Source organism: Mauremys reevesii, linkage group 15, assembly GCF_016161935.1.
Source record: "Mauremys reevesii isolate NIE-2019 linkage group 15, ASM1616193v1, whole genome shotgun sequence".
Lineage (NCBI taxonomy): Eukaryota > Metazoa > Chordata > Testudines > Geoemydidae > Mauremys > Mauremys reevesii.
The window spans coordinates 30,260,867-30,276,526 of record NC_052637.1 but is presented as its reverse complement, the minus strand read 5'-3'; the positions used below and the strand labels follow the sequence as shown (position 1 = coordinate 30,276,526).

Genomic DNA, 15,660 nt, shown 5'->3' with positions numbered 1-15,660 from the left:
GATTCCTTAGAACTTGTTTTCTTCATTGTGCATGTTTAGAGTTTCTGATGTCTTGGCTGTGCCCTGAGGATGTGAAGACTGGACTTGCTGATGTGACTGCAGTTCTGGGTAGTCTGGAGATGATGGCGTCATGCCTGTCTTGTGCAGATAGCTCCTTTAATATAATTTATATATTAAATAGATATTTAATATCTACCAAGTGTTAGGGATCCATTTTGTATAAACCGTTGTAAATGAGAGAGACTCTTTCCTTCTAGGAACTGTAGAGCGCAAGCCAAGATAAAGAAATATTTACCTCCCAGAAATCAATACTTTATTTGTGATTTTGGAATTTCATAGAATCACACCGATCCTGTTTGGAGCTAATTTATTTGTGATATGTTGCACTTCTTAAAAATCAATTTTTGATGCTTAAACAAGAATGTTACCAAGAGGAATTTCAGTCATCCAGTTACTACTGTTAAGACTATTGTCTGCTCTTTCCTGAGGCCTGGCCTGAACTACAGGGTTAGGTCAACATAAGCTGCTTTGCATCGACCTAGCTGTGAAAGTGTCTTCACCTAAATTTGGCTCCTGTCAGTGTAAGTGCCTCTCTATGCCTATTTAGTAACACCACTTCCCTGAGCAGCATAGAGTCATGGTCAGTGTAATTAGGCTAACACAGGAGCCATCCTACAATGCCTCACACTGACAATACAATTGATACAAGCGCTCCTAGTGAGAATGCGCACTGCCGACACAAGGAGCCAAGTGTGAACACACACAAGCTATTGAATTTGGAATGGATCACTTGATGATTAGCTGTTCTGTTCATTCCCTCTGAAGCACCTGGCATTGGTCACTGTCGGAAGACAGGATACTGGACTAGATGAACCATTAGTCTAACCCACTATGGCTGTTCTTATGTTAAGTAGTTAGATCAACATAATTTTTGTAGTGTAGACAATGCCCTCAGATGTGCAGCGCTGGGAGTTACAGCTGTCTTCGTACAGCTGTGTAGGGAAAGCGCTGGAGTGTGGCCACACTGACAGCTACCAGCGCTGCAGTGTGGCCACATTTGCAGCGCTGTTGGGAGTGGTGCATTATGGGCAGCTATCCCAGCGTTCAAGTGGCTGCAACGTGCTTTTCAAAAGAGGGGGGTGGGGTGGAGTGTGACAGGGAGTCTGGGGGAGACAGAGAGAGTGGATTTTTGGAGCTGACACTGTGTGAGCTCCCTGCCTTGCAAGTTCTAAGGACTGGAAGATACACAGCACCAACTTTCAATCATTTTAAAAGTTTGGACCCCTTCCCCCCACCCCTCTTATTCACTAAATGCAAATAGCCTTCAGACCAGATAAGCTGCTGCTCCAAAATGGACTCCCTCCCGCCCCCCGCCGTGTTGCTTCTCTCCTCAAGCAAACACTAGCTGTGAACATTCCGAAAGAATCCCCCTGCCTGCCTCTGCTGGAGCAAACAGTAGCTGTTTGTTTTTTAGATAAGCAGCTCCGGGAGCCCGGAGTTCACAACAAAACAGCAGAGTGGCTGAACAGGCATTCTGGGATACCTCCGAATACGTCGGAGGCCAATTACAGCGCTTTTGGTGGCCACACTTGCGGAGCAGCGCTGCATCACCAGCGCTGCAATCCTTATACCCCAGGCAGAGCAGGAGTGCAGCCAGGGAGATGCAGCGCTGTATGTGCCTTGCAAGTGTGGACAGTGACTAAGTTGCAGCGTTGTAAACCCACCACCAACGCTGCAACTCTCCAGTGTAGCCAAGCCCTCTGTTTCAGAGTTACCATTGCAGTGATTGCTCCAGATGATTTAAAGGTGACCTGCAAATAGTGTTTTGAAAATTCAGTAACTTTACCTGTATGTGGTGAATGCCCTTCTTAGCATGATTATTCACTTAAAACCATGATAATCATAGACTTTAAGGTCAGAAGGGACCATTGTGATAAGTGAGTGGCCTGCTGAATGCTTTCTTAACCTGGTTATTTGGGAAAGTTACCGCATTTCTAAAAGCTGTTGAATTTCTGACCATTTCCTTTGGTTACCTCTTTAAGGGCAGGTCTACACTAAGGGCGGGGGTCGAACTAGGGTACGCAAGTTCAGCTACGTGAATAGCGTAGCTGAATTCGAAGTACCCTAGTTCGAACTACTCACCCGTCCAGACGCCGCGGAATCGAAGTCCGCGGCTCCAAGGTCGACTCCGCCACCGCCTTTTGCAGTGGTGGAGTACCGGAGTTGACCGCGGCGCTTCCGGAGTTCGAACGATCGCGTCCAGATTAGACGCGATAGTTCGAACTCCGAGAAGTCGAACTCACCGCGTCGACCCGGCTGGTAAGTGTAGACTAGCCCTAAGTATGTTCATAGCAGTATAATTCATTCCAGTGGGATCTCCTCCATCATCCTGTGTACCACTCTCGTTTACTCATTAATGTCATCTAGGTATTCCTTCTGGAAAAACAAGGAGAGGTCAGAACTCTAGATAAAGGCTAGGGACAATAGGTACTTACTGAAGTAGTCCTCTTTCCCCAGAAGTGTCCCCTCAGAAGAAAAGAACTATCAAATAACTACCTATGGGTGGAGTGAAAAGTAGTTTTCCCCCCACAAAGATGTTAAGATTTGAATTTGTGTATTTAGTGTCCTAGATATCAGGGTGAAAAGAGATATTATGTGTATAGTAAGATCTGTTAGGCTGTGTAATATGTCTCAAGCACTATCTCTCCTGGGAGACTGATTAAGCCACTCTAGGGAAAAATCCTGCATTGGTTGGAGGGGAGGGACCCAATGATTCTCTTCCATATCTGTAACTGTATGAACTTACTTTTTTCATAGTCTAGTCTGTTGTGGTCATTCTTGGTATGTGAGTATTTCACATTTTATGAATTTGACCTCACAGCAATCCTATGACATAGGGAAGGATTATCCCTATTTTACAGATGGGTTGCTGAGGCGCACACACAGTTAGTGATTTACCCAGAGTCTCACACTGTTAGGAGTACAGGAACAGACCCCCACATCACCTGAGTCCTAGTCCAGTGCTTTAACCTGAAGATAATGTCCCTCCTCTTGGTGGATACTTAAAATTACTTGCTGGGAAATTTCCTGCAGACTTTTAAGTATCTGTTTTTAATTTTCTCTTGAATATATCATTATCTGTCAAAAGGCTTTTAAATGGCCTGAGAGAATAGGTGGTAGGATACTGGCATCTAGAGACTACAGTGTGGGCACATTAGCTATGTATAGGAAGATCAGTACTATCAAAGACACAATAGTCCAGTCCACTTCAGTTCCACATAAAATGACAAGACTGGTTCCTAGCCAGCTGGCTAGCAGGCACATGTGTTCCTCCATGTACCTCATTTTTTAAAATAGCCTCAGCCTTATGTTTATATGACCCGAATGTACTCACAGCCACAATGCTTTTTAATGAAAGGCGGTAAATATCACTACACTTCATTTAGTTCTACAAAAGGAATGCTGGGTTTTTGATCCCGAAGGCACTGAATACCCCTGGGAATTAGTGATTTTTATAATGCCAGCCTGAATTTGGCACAGCAAATGTCCAAATTAGCTTACTGACCTCTCCTTCTCTTCCCCTCACCCAACATAAAAAGCCCCTCCTTAATGGAGTATAGTGGTGAAAGTTTGGTTGCTAAGCAACAAGGAGGCAGCATTGTGTTCATTTCAGGTTGAATGAATAGCTTCAGTGTTCTGAGAAGCTGAGGAATTTTGGACACAGAGCCCAATGAATCGTGAAAGGCTTTTTTGGGAAGAGGGAGGTGGTTAGAATACTGTTGCCAGGGCTGCTTCAGAGCCCTTGTCATTTGAGGAGAATTGTGTAAGAACTAGTCATTTTCCTGGGACTTTCAAAGTGTTATGATGCTTGCTTCCAAACTTGGCCCTGGATAATCTTTAATCACATTCGACCACCTTTTTCCATAACCCCCTTCTCTTGTAGAAATCCATACTGCCAAATTCTGCTCTTATATGTATGTAAATGTAGGTTCAAAATTACACGTGAGAGTAACCAAGAACAGTTTGGCCCATGGTCTTAGCACTACTTCTGCTTCGCAATCCTCTCAAATCAGCAGTATTTCCTGTTATGAATAACTCTTGCTTTCAGTATAGCCACTCATACCCGATGCACCTGAGGCCCTCTATCAGCAAAGATAATGAACTGGTGTTGCTTCTGAGCCTGCGTCTCTCTGGTGTTTGGATATTACTATTCTGTAGTGCTGATCACGCTGTTGGGAGAACCTTGTCAAAAGACTGATAGACGAGCAATTTCACTTTTCCATTTGACTACTTTCCCCTTTTTCATGGAGATCTCACTGACATCTTGGTCAGCATTGAGGTCTACCAAACAATTTTATATGGGATCTTGTTTCTATTTATGTCCCTTTAAGGGAATTCTAATATTGAATTCTGAGTTGTGAATGAATAAAAAGGAAGACACTCTGGCTATGCACGATTGGCTAAGTGTATTGTATGTTTTAGGGGTGGTGGGAACCTTCCTCTGAAGCACTGAGTATTATCCACTGGCAGTGGTCAAGTACCAGTCTCGATGAATCAATGATCTTTTGGTCTAGTTTGGTCAATCCTTAAGACCTGATCCTCCTTCCCACCCCCAGGTGTGTTGAGCACCACGACTGTCACTGAAAGTTACTGGGCGCTGAGAATGCTCAGTGCTCATAAAAATCAAGCCTTAATTCCTAGATGAAATTGTCTTTGCAAGAATAGAAAGCATCCTCTAAGGGGGTTTGATGGCTCCCGTGATGTCGGTAGTTCTGCTGAAAAAGATCTGTAGGTTATAGTGGATCACATACTGAATAAGTAAACCATGTGATGCAGTTGCAAAAAAGACACCTTCAAATGATATTAGTATTAGCAGGAGTGTTGAATGTAATTGTCCCACTCTTCTTGGCATTGGTTAGGCCTCAGATGGAATACCTGTTCACTTCTGGATATCACACTTTTAAAGAAATATGTGAACAGATTGGAGAGAGTCCAGAGAAGAACAACAAAAATGATAAAAATTTTAGAAAATCTGACCTATGAGGAAAGGTTAAAAATACTGGGCCTCTTCAGTCTTGAAAAAAGACTGAGAAGGGGACCTGATAAGTCTTCAAATATGTTAAGGGCTGTTTATAAAGAGGACAGTGATCAATTGTTCTCCATGTCCACTGAAGGCAAGACAAGAATAAAGGGCTTGGTCAGCAGCAAGGGAGATTTAGATTAGGAAAAAAATTCTGATTATAAGGCTAGTTAAATTCTGGAATAGGCTTCCCATGGAGGTTGTGGAAACCCTATGATTGGAGGTTTGTAAGAACAGGTTGGACAAACACTGTCAGGGATGACCATCTAGGTTTACTTGATCCTGCTTCAGCACAAGAGGCTGGACTTGATGACTTCTTGAGATTCCTTCTAGTCCTACATTTCTGATTCTCGGGGCAAGCGTTGCCTTATGTTTAATATTTTACATTCCGTTCTTCCTTTTAATCTTTATTTAGGTGTTCTGAGAGCTAATATATACATTTGTGTAGCCCATGACTCTAGTGCATGACCAATCTTGCTAACATTGTTGTTTTCCTCCCTCAGGAGTTCTCAGAACTGGAGAAGAGAGATCCCCAGGAGCTAGTTGGTAAGTTCACATAATGCTATATATTTTAAAATATACATGCAAACTATCTCTTTGTGCTTCTCTCTCCACTAATGAAGATAATCTTGGATCCCTTCTGTTCATGCAGTTTTTAAGTCTTCTCCTCTGTGCTCATTTTCATCTCAATGGAATATTTTCAGTGACTTCATCTACCGTGCTAATGATTGTTTGGCTTGAACTTCGGAAGGGAGACAACCATGCCCAAAATGTGTGCAAATATTTTTATGTGCATCTAAAATATAGGGGAAACACAAAGGTCATTTTAAACTCATCTGGAAAACCAGTAATGATTTTGTCTAGGCAGCCTCTTTCAGAACCCTCATAATGGGGGAAGGGAGAGACTTAAGGAAATTGTTGATGAGGCCTTTTTCAGTAACACTACTGCTAGTTTTATTTTCTATTTAAAGCATGGATATATTGTAACATATGGGTTCCCTTTGTAGCCATTGTGCTAAAGCAGGAATCCCTAGTGTAAGTCGACATTGCAAAACTGGCATGGAAACTTACCAACCTAAATAGAGAATCTATTCTCCCATCTTTATCATGAGCAACAGGATGGTGGGGCTACAGGACAACTGGACAGTCTCTACGGAAAAGGATAAATGGACACAAATCAGATATTAGGAATGGCAATATACAAAAACCTGTAGGAGAACACTTCAACCTCCCTGGCCACACAATAGCAGATCTTAAGGTGGCCATCCTGCAGCAAAAAAACTTCAGGACCAGACTTCAGAGAGAAACTGCTGATCTTCAGTTTATCTGCAAATTTGACACCATCAGGATTAAACAAAGACTGTGAATGGCTTGCCAACTACAAAACCAGTTTCTCCTCTCTTGGTTTTCACACCTCAGCTGCTAGAAGAGGGCCTCATCCTCCCTGATTGAACTAACCTCGTTATCTTCAGCCTGCTTCTTGCTTATATATACCTGCCCCTGGAAATTTCCACTACATGCATCTGACGAAGTGGGTATTCACCCACGAAAGCTCATGCTCCAAAACGTCTGTTAGTCTATAAGGTGCCACAAGACTCTTTGCTGCTTTTACAAAAATTCCCAGGGCTTCTAAGGGGGAGGGGAGGATGGTTGCTTACCAGGCTGCAGGGCAATGGAGTTCAAACTGCTGACCTGAGCAGTCACGATGGGCATTGTGGGACACCTCCTGGAGGCCAATTAAAGTAATGAAATCAAGCGTGATGTCTACACTGGCACTTTGTCGACAAAAATTTAGAGGAAAAAGACACGTCTCTCGTCAGGGTGCTTGTGTATTGTACATATTCACTGATTGGTCGACAAAACTTGGTAGTGTAGACATAGGCCTATGTCTACACTAGCACTTTTGTCAGTCAGGGGTGTGAAAAAACTGACATAAATGTCATGGACAGAAGCTCCAGGATAGACTCTCCCACTGACATAGCTATTGCTGCTCATTAGGGTGGTTTAATTAGGCCAATGGGATAGGTTTCTCCCGTCGGCGTAGAGTGGCTACACAGGAGACCTTACAGGTGTGCCACTGTAAGGTCTGTAGGGTAGACCTAGCCTGAGGAAGTCCACGTCTATACGTACCCTGCAAGCAGCATAAACTATGCATCATCAGGAGAGTGTCTCCCGCTGACATAGCGCAGTCTACGTAAGCGCCGGTGTGGGTGTAACTTACGTCGTTCAGGGAGACGGTTTATTCACACCCCTGAATGACAGAGGTTTTGCCCACATAAGCTGTAGTGTAGACATAGTCTAAGCATTAAATTTAAGTACTCTGACACCCCTTCATCCAAAGACTGCTTTGGCCCTAATACTCATTTCATGTCGAGAGAGTAACCTCTGTCAAGGCTGACACCCTTGTCCTATTTGAGCCCATAGTTTGGATGACACTCTGTGAAAAGCCAGGGTTTGAAACCTGGGTATGTAGCACCCAACGGAGTCCTTGGTGTCTCAACTTGTTCATGGTTAAGGTGGGTTGGAGACATGTTAAGAGATGAGACATGAGATCTGCATTAACCGCCTTTCCCAACAGAAGCATGCAAAGGGCAAGCTGCCTACAGCTAAACTGTGGTGCTGGGTTACCTAGGGTCAGTGTGCGCCATGCAGGGTTCTGTGTAACTATCTTCAATCAGACTGAACCTTTTGTCAGCCTGATAAAGGAGTGCTACGATACTCTTTTCCACTGCAGAGACTGTTTTTAGTATTGCAGCAAAGTGCCCCTTGAAGGTTTACAATTGGAGGCTGGATCAAATATCCCAAATCCTTTCAGCTGAAAAGGAGCATCTAAAGTCTATCTGCAGGACCAGTATGTTGAAAATCTTCCATAGAAGCTGTTTCATAACTATTTAATTTATCCTTCCCCCTAAAGTTTGAAATACCAGTTTTTTCTAGCAATAACTGTGCCAGACATTAAAGGGAAAGAGCACAGGGAGTACAATATACATAAAGTTCCACACATTGTTCTTCTGAAGGGATTGTTCATTAAAGCACTTTGCCAGTCAGAAGAACTGCTAGCTGCATGAAAAGTGGGAGCAGTTGTAATGCTGATGGCTGCATCTCCATTTGCTGTTGCTCCATATAGCCCTTCTGAAATACATACTGTTGCAGTAGCCATGGGCAGCAATATATTGATTCTTTAGCTGCGAATAAGGCTGTGCAAGGAGAGAATTTCCTTTCAGCCCATACAAAAGGAAGCATCTAGTGCTCTGGATATTTTAACAAAATTAAAATATATAAATATCAGAAAGTATGGCCAATATATGCTGGTCTTCCTCTGCATTCTCCAGCCCACAAAGAACGGTTAATTAACAGGGCCTTTCAAAGATGGATGACTCAGTGGCATGTTAATGCCTCATATTCTTCCCTGGGATTCTACTTTTTGCTGCCAGGAAATTGTGGAAACCCACACTTCCAGTAATGTATTAGGAAGCAAATTTGTTTTGGATGGAAGAGAATGCAGACCATGCTCCATTTGGGTTTGTCTGGGCTTTATTGCATGTCACTTCTCCATTTGCCAGTGCTTCACAGATCTTGGGCCTTCTCACATATAGAGATACTGTCAGCTGGTGCCACACTATCCATAATTAATTTTTTTTTCATGGCGGTCGCAGAAGTCATGGATTCCATTATTTTGTGACCTCCGTGACTTCTGTGCGGCTGGCCCTGGCCCTGGCCCTGCAGCCAGCCACACTGGATGCTGCTGGATTGATCCACGGCCGGCCGCTACTGGAGAGGCCACAGGCAGCTGGTCCTGCAGACTGCCCGAGCAGCAGTCCTGGGGGCGGCCCCGGGGAGCGTCTGGGCATCAGTCCTGGGGGGGCTGCCTCAGGGCCTGGAGCCAGCCACAATGGCAAATGCTCAGGCTGTCCCAAGCAGCTGGCTCCGGGGACCACCCAAGCAGCGGTGGTCCCAGGGCACCTGGAGGCCATCCGGAGAGCGGCCCCCAGGAGCAGCGGCCGGGGAGGCAGTCAACCCCCAGCACTGGAGCAGGGCCCCCCAGCAGGGACCTGAGCAGCAGGACCCCAAAAGTAGAGTTTTAGTCGGGTATTTTTGGTAAAAAAATCATGGGCGGGTCACGGGCCGTGAATTTTTATTTATTGCCCGTGACCTGTCCATGACTTTTACCAAAAATACCTGTGACGAAATCTTAGCCTTCTCCATGATGGTTTAATGGACCTGTGGCTTCTTACCAAAATGCAGGCTTAAATGCAGGTGGGCCTCTCTCACTCTTCCTGGAGTGAATGCAATGGCTGTCCAAAAAGTGGCTATAAAATTACACAAATTAATTAAATGCAGTTGAATTCTTAAACTACACTGTCAGTTGATGAAAGCAAACCCACAGGCCTAGCAAATTGGCCATCTTTGCACTCTTTGGAAGAGGATGCCTTCACTTGCTGATCTAGCGGTATCCTTGGGACATGCTCCCAAATATACTTCAACCAAGAGGTAACTCCCTTCTCTTCATGTGTCAGTAATACAGTGCCTCCATCTGTAATTTTCACTCCATGCATCTGAAGAAGTGTGTTTTTTACCCATGAAAGCTTATGCCCAAATAAATCTATTTAGTCTTTAAGGTGCCACCGGACTCCTTGTTGTTTCAACCACCAGCTGATTCATGCAAGTCTGTCTTACGACCTGTCCTTTGCAAGTTTTCTCATCCCAATCAGATCTATAGCTGCCAGGTATGAATAGTTACTTATTACAAGCCAGAACTTGGGTGTTCCTGAAATGGTGACGCATGCCAGCCACCTGACTTCCTGAGGTTCTTTAGGCCGGAAGCGAGTGGATTGCAGGATCAATCAGAAGCCACACCCACTGTCGCTACCTCTGATTGGCATAAAAAGCAAAGCTTTGATCTTGCAGAAATAACAAGATGCACAGAGCAACTGGACATATCCTGTGAGGACACACCATGGCATCGCTATCTAGTACAGAGATGGCCAAACTTACTGACCCTCTGAGCTGCATACAACAATCTTCAGAAGTTCAAGATCTGGGGCACACCTGCCAGGGTTCGCAGCCTCTGCCCCGTGGAAGGCACCTATGGGTGCTCCACTCCTGCTTGAAGCCCTGATGGGGGGGGAAGGGGGCACGCTGGGCAGAAGCCCCTGTCCTACCACCCTGCTGCAAGGCAGAGGTGCCAAGCTTCCCTCCCCCCAAATCAGGTAGGTGGGGAATGGTGGAGGTGTCTCCTCAAGCCGCACTTTAACTGTGAAAAAGCCCCATGTGGTTTGGCCACCCCTGATTGAATACATTCACACCTGCATACATGGAAAGAGATGTAGAGAGCAGAGCTCTTAAATTGCCACTTAAAAGCTCTCTACATTGTTTACCTAAAGGCACTACAAAATAGGAAAAAATTAATGGAAAAGAGGGCTCTGGAATCTTAAGGTAAATTTGGTATGCACTGAGAGAGAGAGAGAGAGAAAGAAGGTTGTAGTACCTCAAAAGTATGAATGTAGGCTCCTCTTTGCCATACCTAGCCCTTAATGTAGACTAGGATAAATAACTGAAAACTCTTCTCCATTCATAATAAGGCACATCTTTGGGAAAACAAAACCAAACAACCCTGACACCCCTTCCTCCAAAGATTTTTCTCTGGATACACTATTCAGTCATGTGCCTGACCTTCTGGCATGAAAGGATTTTTCAGTTTAGTGGAAATTATTCACTCAGCTCTAACCCCAGGTGACTGGCTCCCAGGTCTGAGCCATCTGGGTTAGCCTAGACTGGGTGTGAGCATCCCCACTGCAAAGTCCTACCTGAATTACCATGTCTTCATTGTTTCTGCACTTGCCTGTGTGTCTGGGGCATATCCCAGGTTCTTTGTGCTGGGTTGCTCTGGGATGCATTCCCAGTCATTTGTGTCAATTGTATGAGATTTGAGGGGGAAGTGTGGGAAGGGAATTGGAGGACTTTTTGCAATTGAGTGTTTGTGCAGTTTTTGCCTGTCCTCACTGCAAAGTGGGCAGACTTCAGTTAGATTAAAGCGCAGCCTGGGCTCTCACCCAGTTGGGGGCATGGGTAAGGTAGCATGGGGTTAAAGCACCTATGCCCATACCCCCAGCTGGGTAATGCAATACGGCTTAAAGCCCCTCCAAACCCAGTTAGGTTTTTCTGTGTGGATGGTAGGGGGTTAACTGTTCAGTAGAAACATAGCCAGACACCAAGGAGAGGTTGGACTGCACATCAAGGTAGTGCCAATAACTGAGCACTCCCATATGCCTCAGACGCAGACCAGCAAATGAGGGAGGTAAAAACTGGAAGAGCATGGTTCAGTATATGCCTCTTTTTCCCAACATGAGCCCAGCATGTTCTTTCCCCCTTATCCCTATCCAGAAAAGTTTTTTTTTAACTGATTATCACCCATCTTCTTTTACAGGCTAATTTGAACGATATGCTGGGTTAGTATAGAGTTCCTGCATTCAAATCCTGGCTGACTTTTGGTCAAAAACTCCCTTTCTGTGAAAGGACTATTTCTTACTTCCGAATATCCTTTTATTTCACTTAAGGGATCCTCTAACCATCTGCAGAGGAGCCGTGGAAGACATGGATCTTGAATTTGGAAGGGCTATACCTGGATTTAATTTGGCTCCTTTGCACTATGTAGTTTGGGTTGGGTTGGGTAACCTCCTTGCTCTTGTAATCTTTCAGCTAATAATGTGAATGCATTTATAATCCCAATAATTTGTTTTATCTTTTCTGGAGTATGTCATCTCCCTTTTGTCACTTAACATTTCTGTGCACTCACTCGTATCTTCCCGTACTTCTGAAATGCTAATTTAAATTAGAGACATCCCCCATGCCATCAGCCACTGTAACCTATAACAAATGTGGCCTTGTTGTCCAGGAGTCCCAAAGTGACTGCTTTTCTGTAGGGACTTTGGCAAGCTTTCCCTTCTCCACAGAGGCGTGCGTGCTCTTTGTAAATGCCAAAGGACACTGTTTTTTGTTTATTTGCAATTGCTGAAGAATTTAACTCTCAATAACATCCTGATCAAGCAGAACGAATGGTCGCCTGCCAGATCTGCATCCTCGGCTGCTGCTGTTGTTGCTTTACATTCATATAAAAGAAAAAAAGCTGTTAACATTGAAGAAGTGTAATGCTTATTATCTGCCAGACTTAGTTATGTGTTACCATGCCATCTTGTCTTCTGATGTAGATTCTATACTGTCTGTCCTTGGGGTGGAGGCCTTCCGAGCTTTAATCAAAGAGGGTTTAACTTGGACATTCTGGAGCTGCAGTTTAATCAACTCTTTCTTGTCGCTGTGGAATCACAAATGTTGAATGTCTCAAGGGTGACAAAACTTGTGGGTCCTGGCGGAAAGTGCTTTCATTAGGCAGTCCATGACTCTGGAATCTGTTCCCTGTGGAAACAAGATAAAGTGCAAACCTGTCCACATCTGGTATGAGATGCCTCTTTGTCCAGGTATTCCCAACTGATTCAATCCTGGTTTTCTAGCTGAGAGGTAGAGCTACAGCTCACATGGGAGCCTGGTGTTCTGGCTTCCTGAGGTTTCAAATTTGTAAAGCGCACAGATATCCCACACTGATGGTCACCAGCATTAAAATTAGCTGTGGAACAACGTGTCAAACCTGTACTGCTCTGTCATCAGTCTCACTGAATGATTTGCTCTTTATAGTAATAATCTGACCCCATAAGTAGAAATCAAAACATCTGTTCAGAAAATGTTAACTTTAAGCTGAAGATGGAAGCTGTGGTGGTAACTCCTGGCAACTGTTGGAGATGTGTGCCTGTTTTCAGCCTGCATCATTTCGATGTAAACATGCTGTCCTGAAATAAGCAGAGTCCAAATTTGATCTCTTCCAAAACTAACAGACCATAATCTGGACTAGTTTAGGTTTTTCTTCCATTTGGTTCTTCACTTTCACAGTATGACACTCTTTGTGGGACTATATTCTGAAGGGCAGGGGGAAGACTCTGGCTACGGACAGCACGTTATCTGAATCTTTCAGAGCAAGACTGCAAAGAAATTGGTGTGCACAGTTTGGTGCGGAAGTGAAGCACAGTGCATAGGATAGTATACAGTGCTGGGATAGAATAATGCCTTTTGAACAGCTTTTGTTCCTGTACTTACAGAGCCATTTCTGTCTGATTTTCTCCCCCCCCCCCCTCCAAAAAGCAAACTCCTAGCCACTTTGGAATAGAAGGGGCAGTAGGTAAAGTTGGAAGATCACCAGCCTTTCACAATGCAACTAAATGAATTCTTGTGTTCATGAAAGTGAAGGATTAAGCACTGGTCATGAGCTTCCTATGCACACTTTTGACAATGCTCTTCAGCCTTCATTCTGCAAAACTCCTAGTCTCGAGCCGCTTGCACAAAATTGCCAAATTTCCTTGGGTGCTGATTTGCAGCTTTCTCCCCATTTTTCCAATCCTGAATCCTCAAAATGACAGAATAGTGCCAGTGAGGGTGTAAAATGAGTTTTCATGACTTGTGTCGGCTTAAAACTGCTTGCAGTGGTGCCGGATCTCATGTCCTGATCTTTCATTGCAGCTTCCTTCTCAGAGCGAGTAAGAAATATGTCTCCAGATGAGATCAAAATCCCTGCAGAACCCCCAGGCAGGTGTTCAAACCACTTACAGGTAGGTACAAACCTCTTCCAGTTTTCCGTCTCTCTGGATTTGTCTGAAATTTCAGTTAACCAGTTGACCAAACATCCTAAGAGCTGGTAAAATGTAGCAAAAGAGATTCCCACAGAATCAAAACCATCTGAGATTTTTTTCTCAATCTCATGCAAGTCAAATGCAGTGTAAAGGTTCCCCCACATGCTTACCGCACTTCAGTGTGAGCACTACAGCAAGATCTTTCACCCAACACTGGGCAAAATGACACATTCATTGAATAGAAAAGAACTGCATTTATCACCTTAGCTGCTTTTAAGCCTTTTCAAAGAAACGGAATTAACTCCCCATTTCTAACTAGATGGAGAAATGTACTATGCAAACAAAAAAATCTCTAACTCTTGCCCTGCTTCCAGAACTACCCAGGAATAATAAATGGATAGTGTGGGAATGCATACCGCAGCCCAGATCTTGTCTTGGCTAGTACTGCGCTGAAATTCAGAAGTGGTGGGTTCTCTTCTAAATCAAGAAACTACCATTTTTGGTTGGGTTCCAGACTTGGTAAGAGCTCTCCCATCTAACTGTAATATATTTCCACAGGGTTCTTTAACTCTAAGGGTATGTGTACACTGCAGTTGAAACACCCACTAATGGCTTGTGTCAGCCGACATGGGCTCAGGCTACAGGGCTGTTTAATTGCAGTGTAGACACTTGAGCTTGAGCTGGAACCCAGGCTCTGGGACCCTCCTGTGTTTTGCTGTGACACCTCTCCGAGATCTGAAGAAGAGCTCTGTTGGCGAGAGAGTCCGAGCCACACAGAAGTTGGTCCAATAAAAAGATATTTCTTCACCCAGCTTGTTTTCCTTTCTGAGGCAGATATGGAGCTGGATTTAGTGGGGAGACAGGAAAATGCATGCAATTGTATAATTGCTGCTAATGCTACCTTGTGATGAAGAGTGGCTTATGTTTGCATCTGATGCTAATGCAATCTTTTATCGTATTAGTAGGTGAGGTGCTGTCATCAACTTAACTCCATGCCAAAGGAACAGAATTCACTACTGATAGTGGGTTTATCGCATATGTAGGCATAGCAGAATTTGATTTTTTTTAAATATAATTTTGACAGATAAACTTTGACATTTTTAAGCATTTATTCTATTTTTATCTATTTTTAAAGTTTCACAGTTGTGGGAAATTGGAGGTGGGGTCAGACAGTATTTAATTATAATAGACTTTGAGATACAAAAAGTTAAAGCTTTAACCATTAGAACACAAATTATCAACATCATGTCAGAATATACAAAGTAAATAGCCTTAAATCAAACTCTGAAGTTCTCAAGCAAGCAGCGTTTTTCTTTCTTTGCCTATTTGTAAATTGTTGATTATCTTTGGAAGTATATTTTTCATCCGTTTGTGTGTATGGTGAAATCTGTTTATCACCATTTACTGATAAATCTCATCTTTCCAAGCCTCTACTCATATGTGTATCTGGGAGAGCTGTCCATAGAAAGGCGTAGCAGCCCCTTTGTGTATCAAAACTGTTATTCCCTGAAACAGGTGGAAAAAGACCTCAAATATTACTTAATAGTGGTCCCCATTCTTGCATGACATAGATTGGGGAAGGTAAATGAAGGCTGTGTGGGGCTGCTGTTTCCTGCCAACTGCTAGTAGGTTTAATAGTGGTGGACAATTTGAGATGGCACAGTGGTGAAGAACTGTTGTATGGAGACGTCCAAAAGGTGAGTTACAACCCTGTAATGGTTAGTAAGTCGTTTTGAATCACAGTACAGAATTCATCCTCTTTGTGTGGTGTACCTGACACACCCATTATTTGTTCTCTTTTGTACTGCAAGAGATTTTAATGGTGTGACATCAGTGAATGAGTAAGAGTGCATAGGTCTGAGAAATGCAGTAAGCTGGTGCGAAGACCTGATAAATTAAGACTGA

The 15,660-nt window shown here is 43.8% G+C and overlaps 1 protein-coding gene across 7 annotated transcripts in view; it reads left to right on the top strand.

Moving 5' to 3' along the window:
* Positions 1-15,660, top strand: part of LOC120384060 (SAP30 binding protein) — a 55,581-nt gene that overhangs the window by 30,518 nt on the left and 9,403 nt on the right. For all 7 annotated transcript variants that reach the window (XM_039502395.1, XM_039502399.1, XM_039502396.1 and 4 more), the window contains 2 exons: positions 5,584-5,626; positions 13,646-13,734. In XM_039502395.1, the coding sequence (XP_039358329.1) occupies positions 5,584-5,626; positions 13,646-13,734 (132 nt within the window). The remainder of the gene's footprint in view (positions 1-5,583; positions 5,627-13,645; positions 13,735-15,660) is intronic.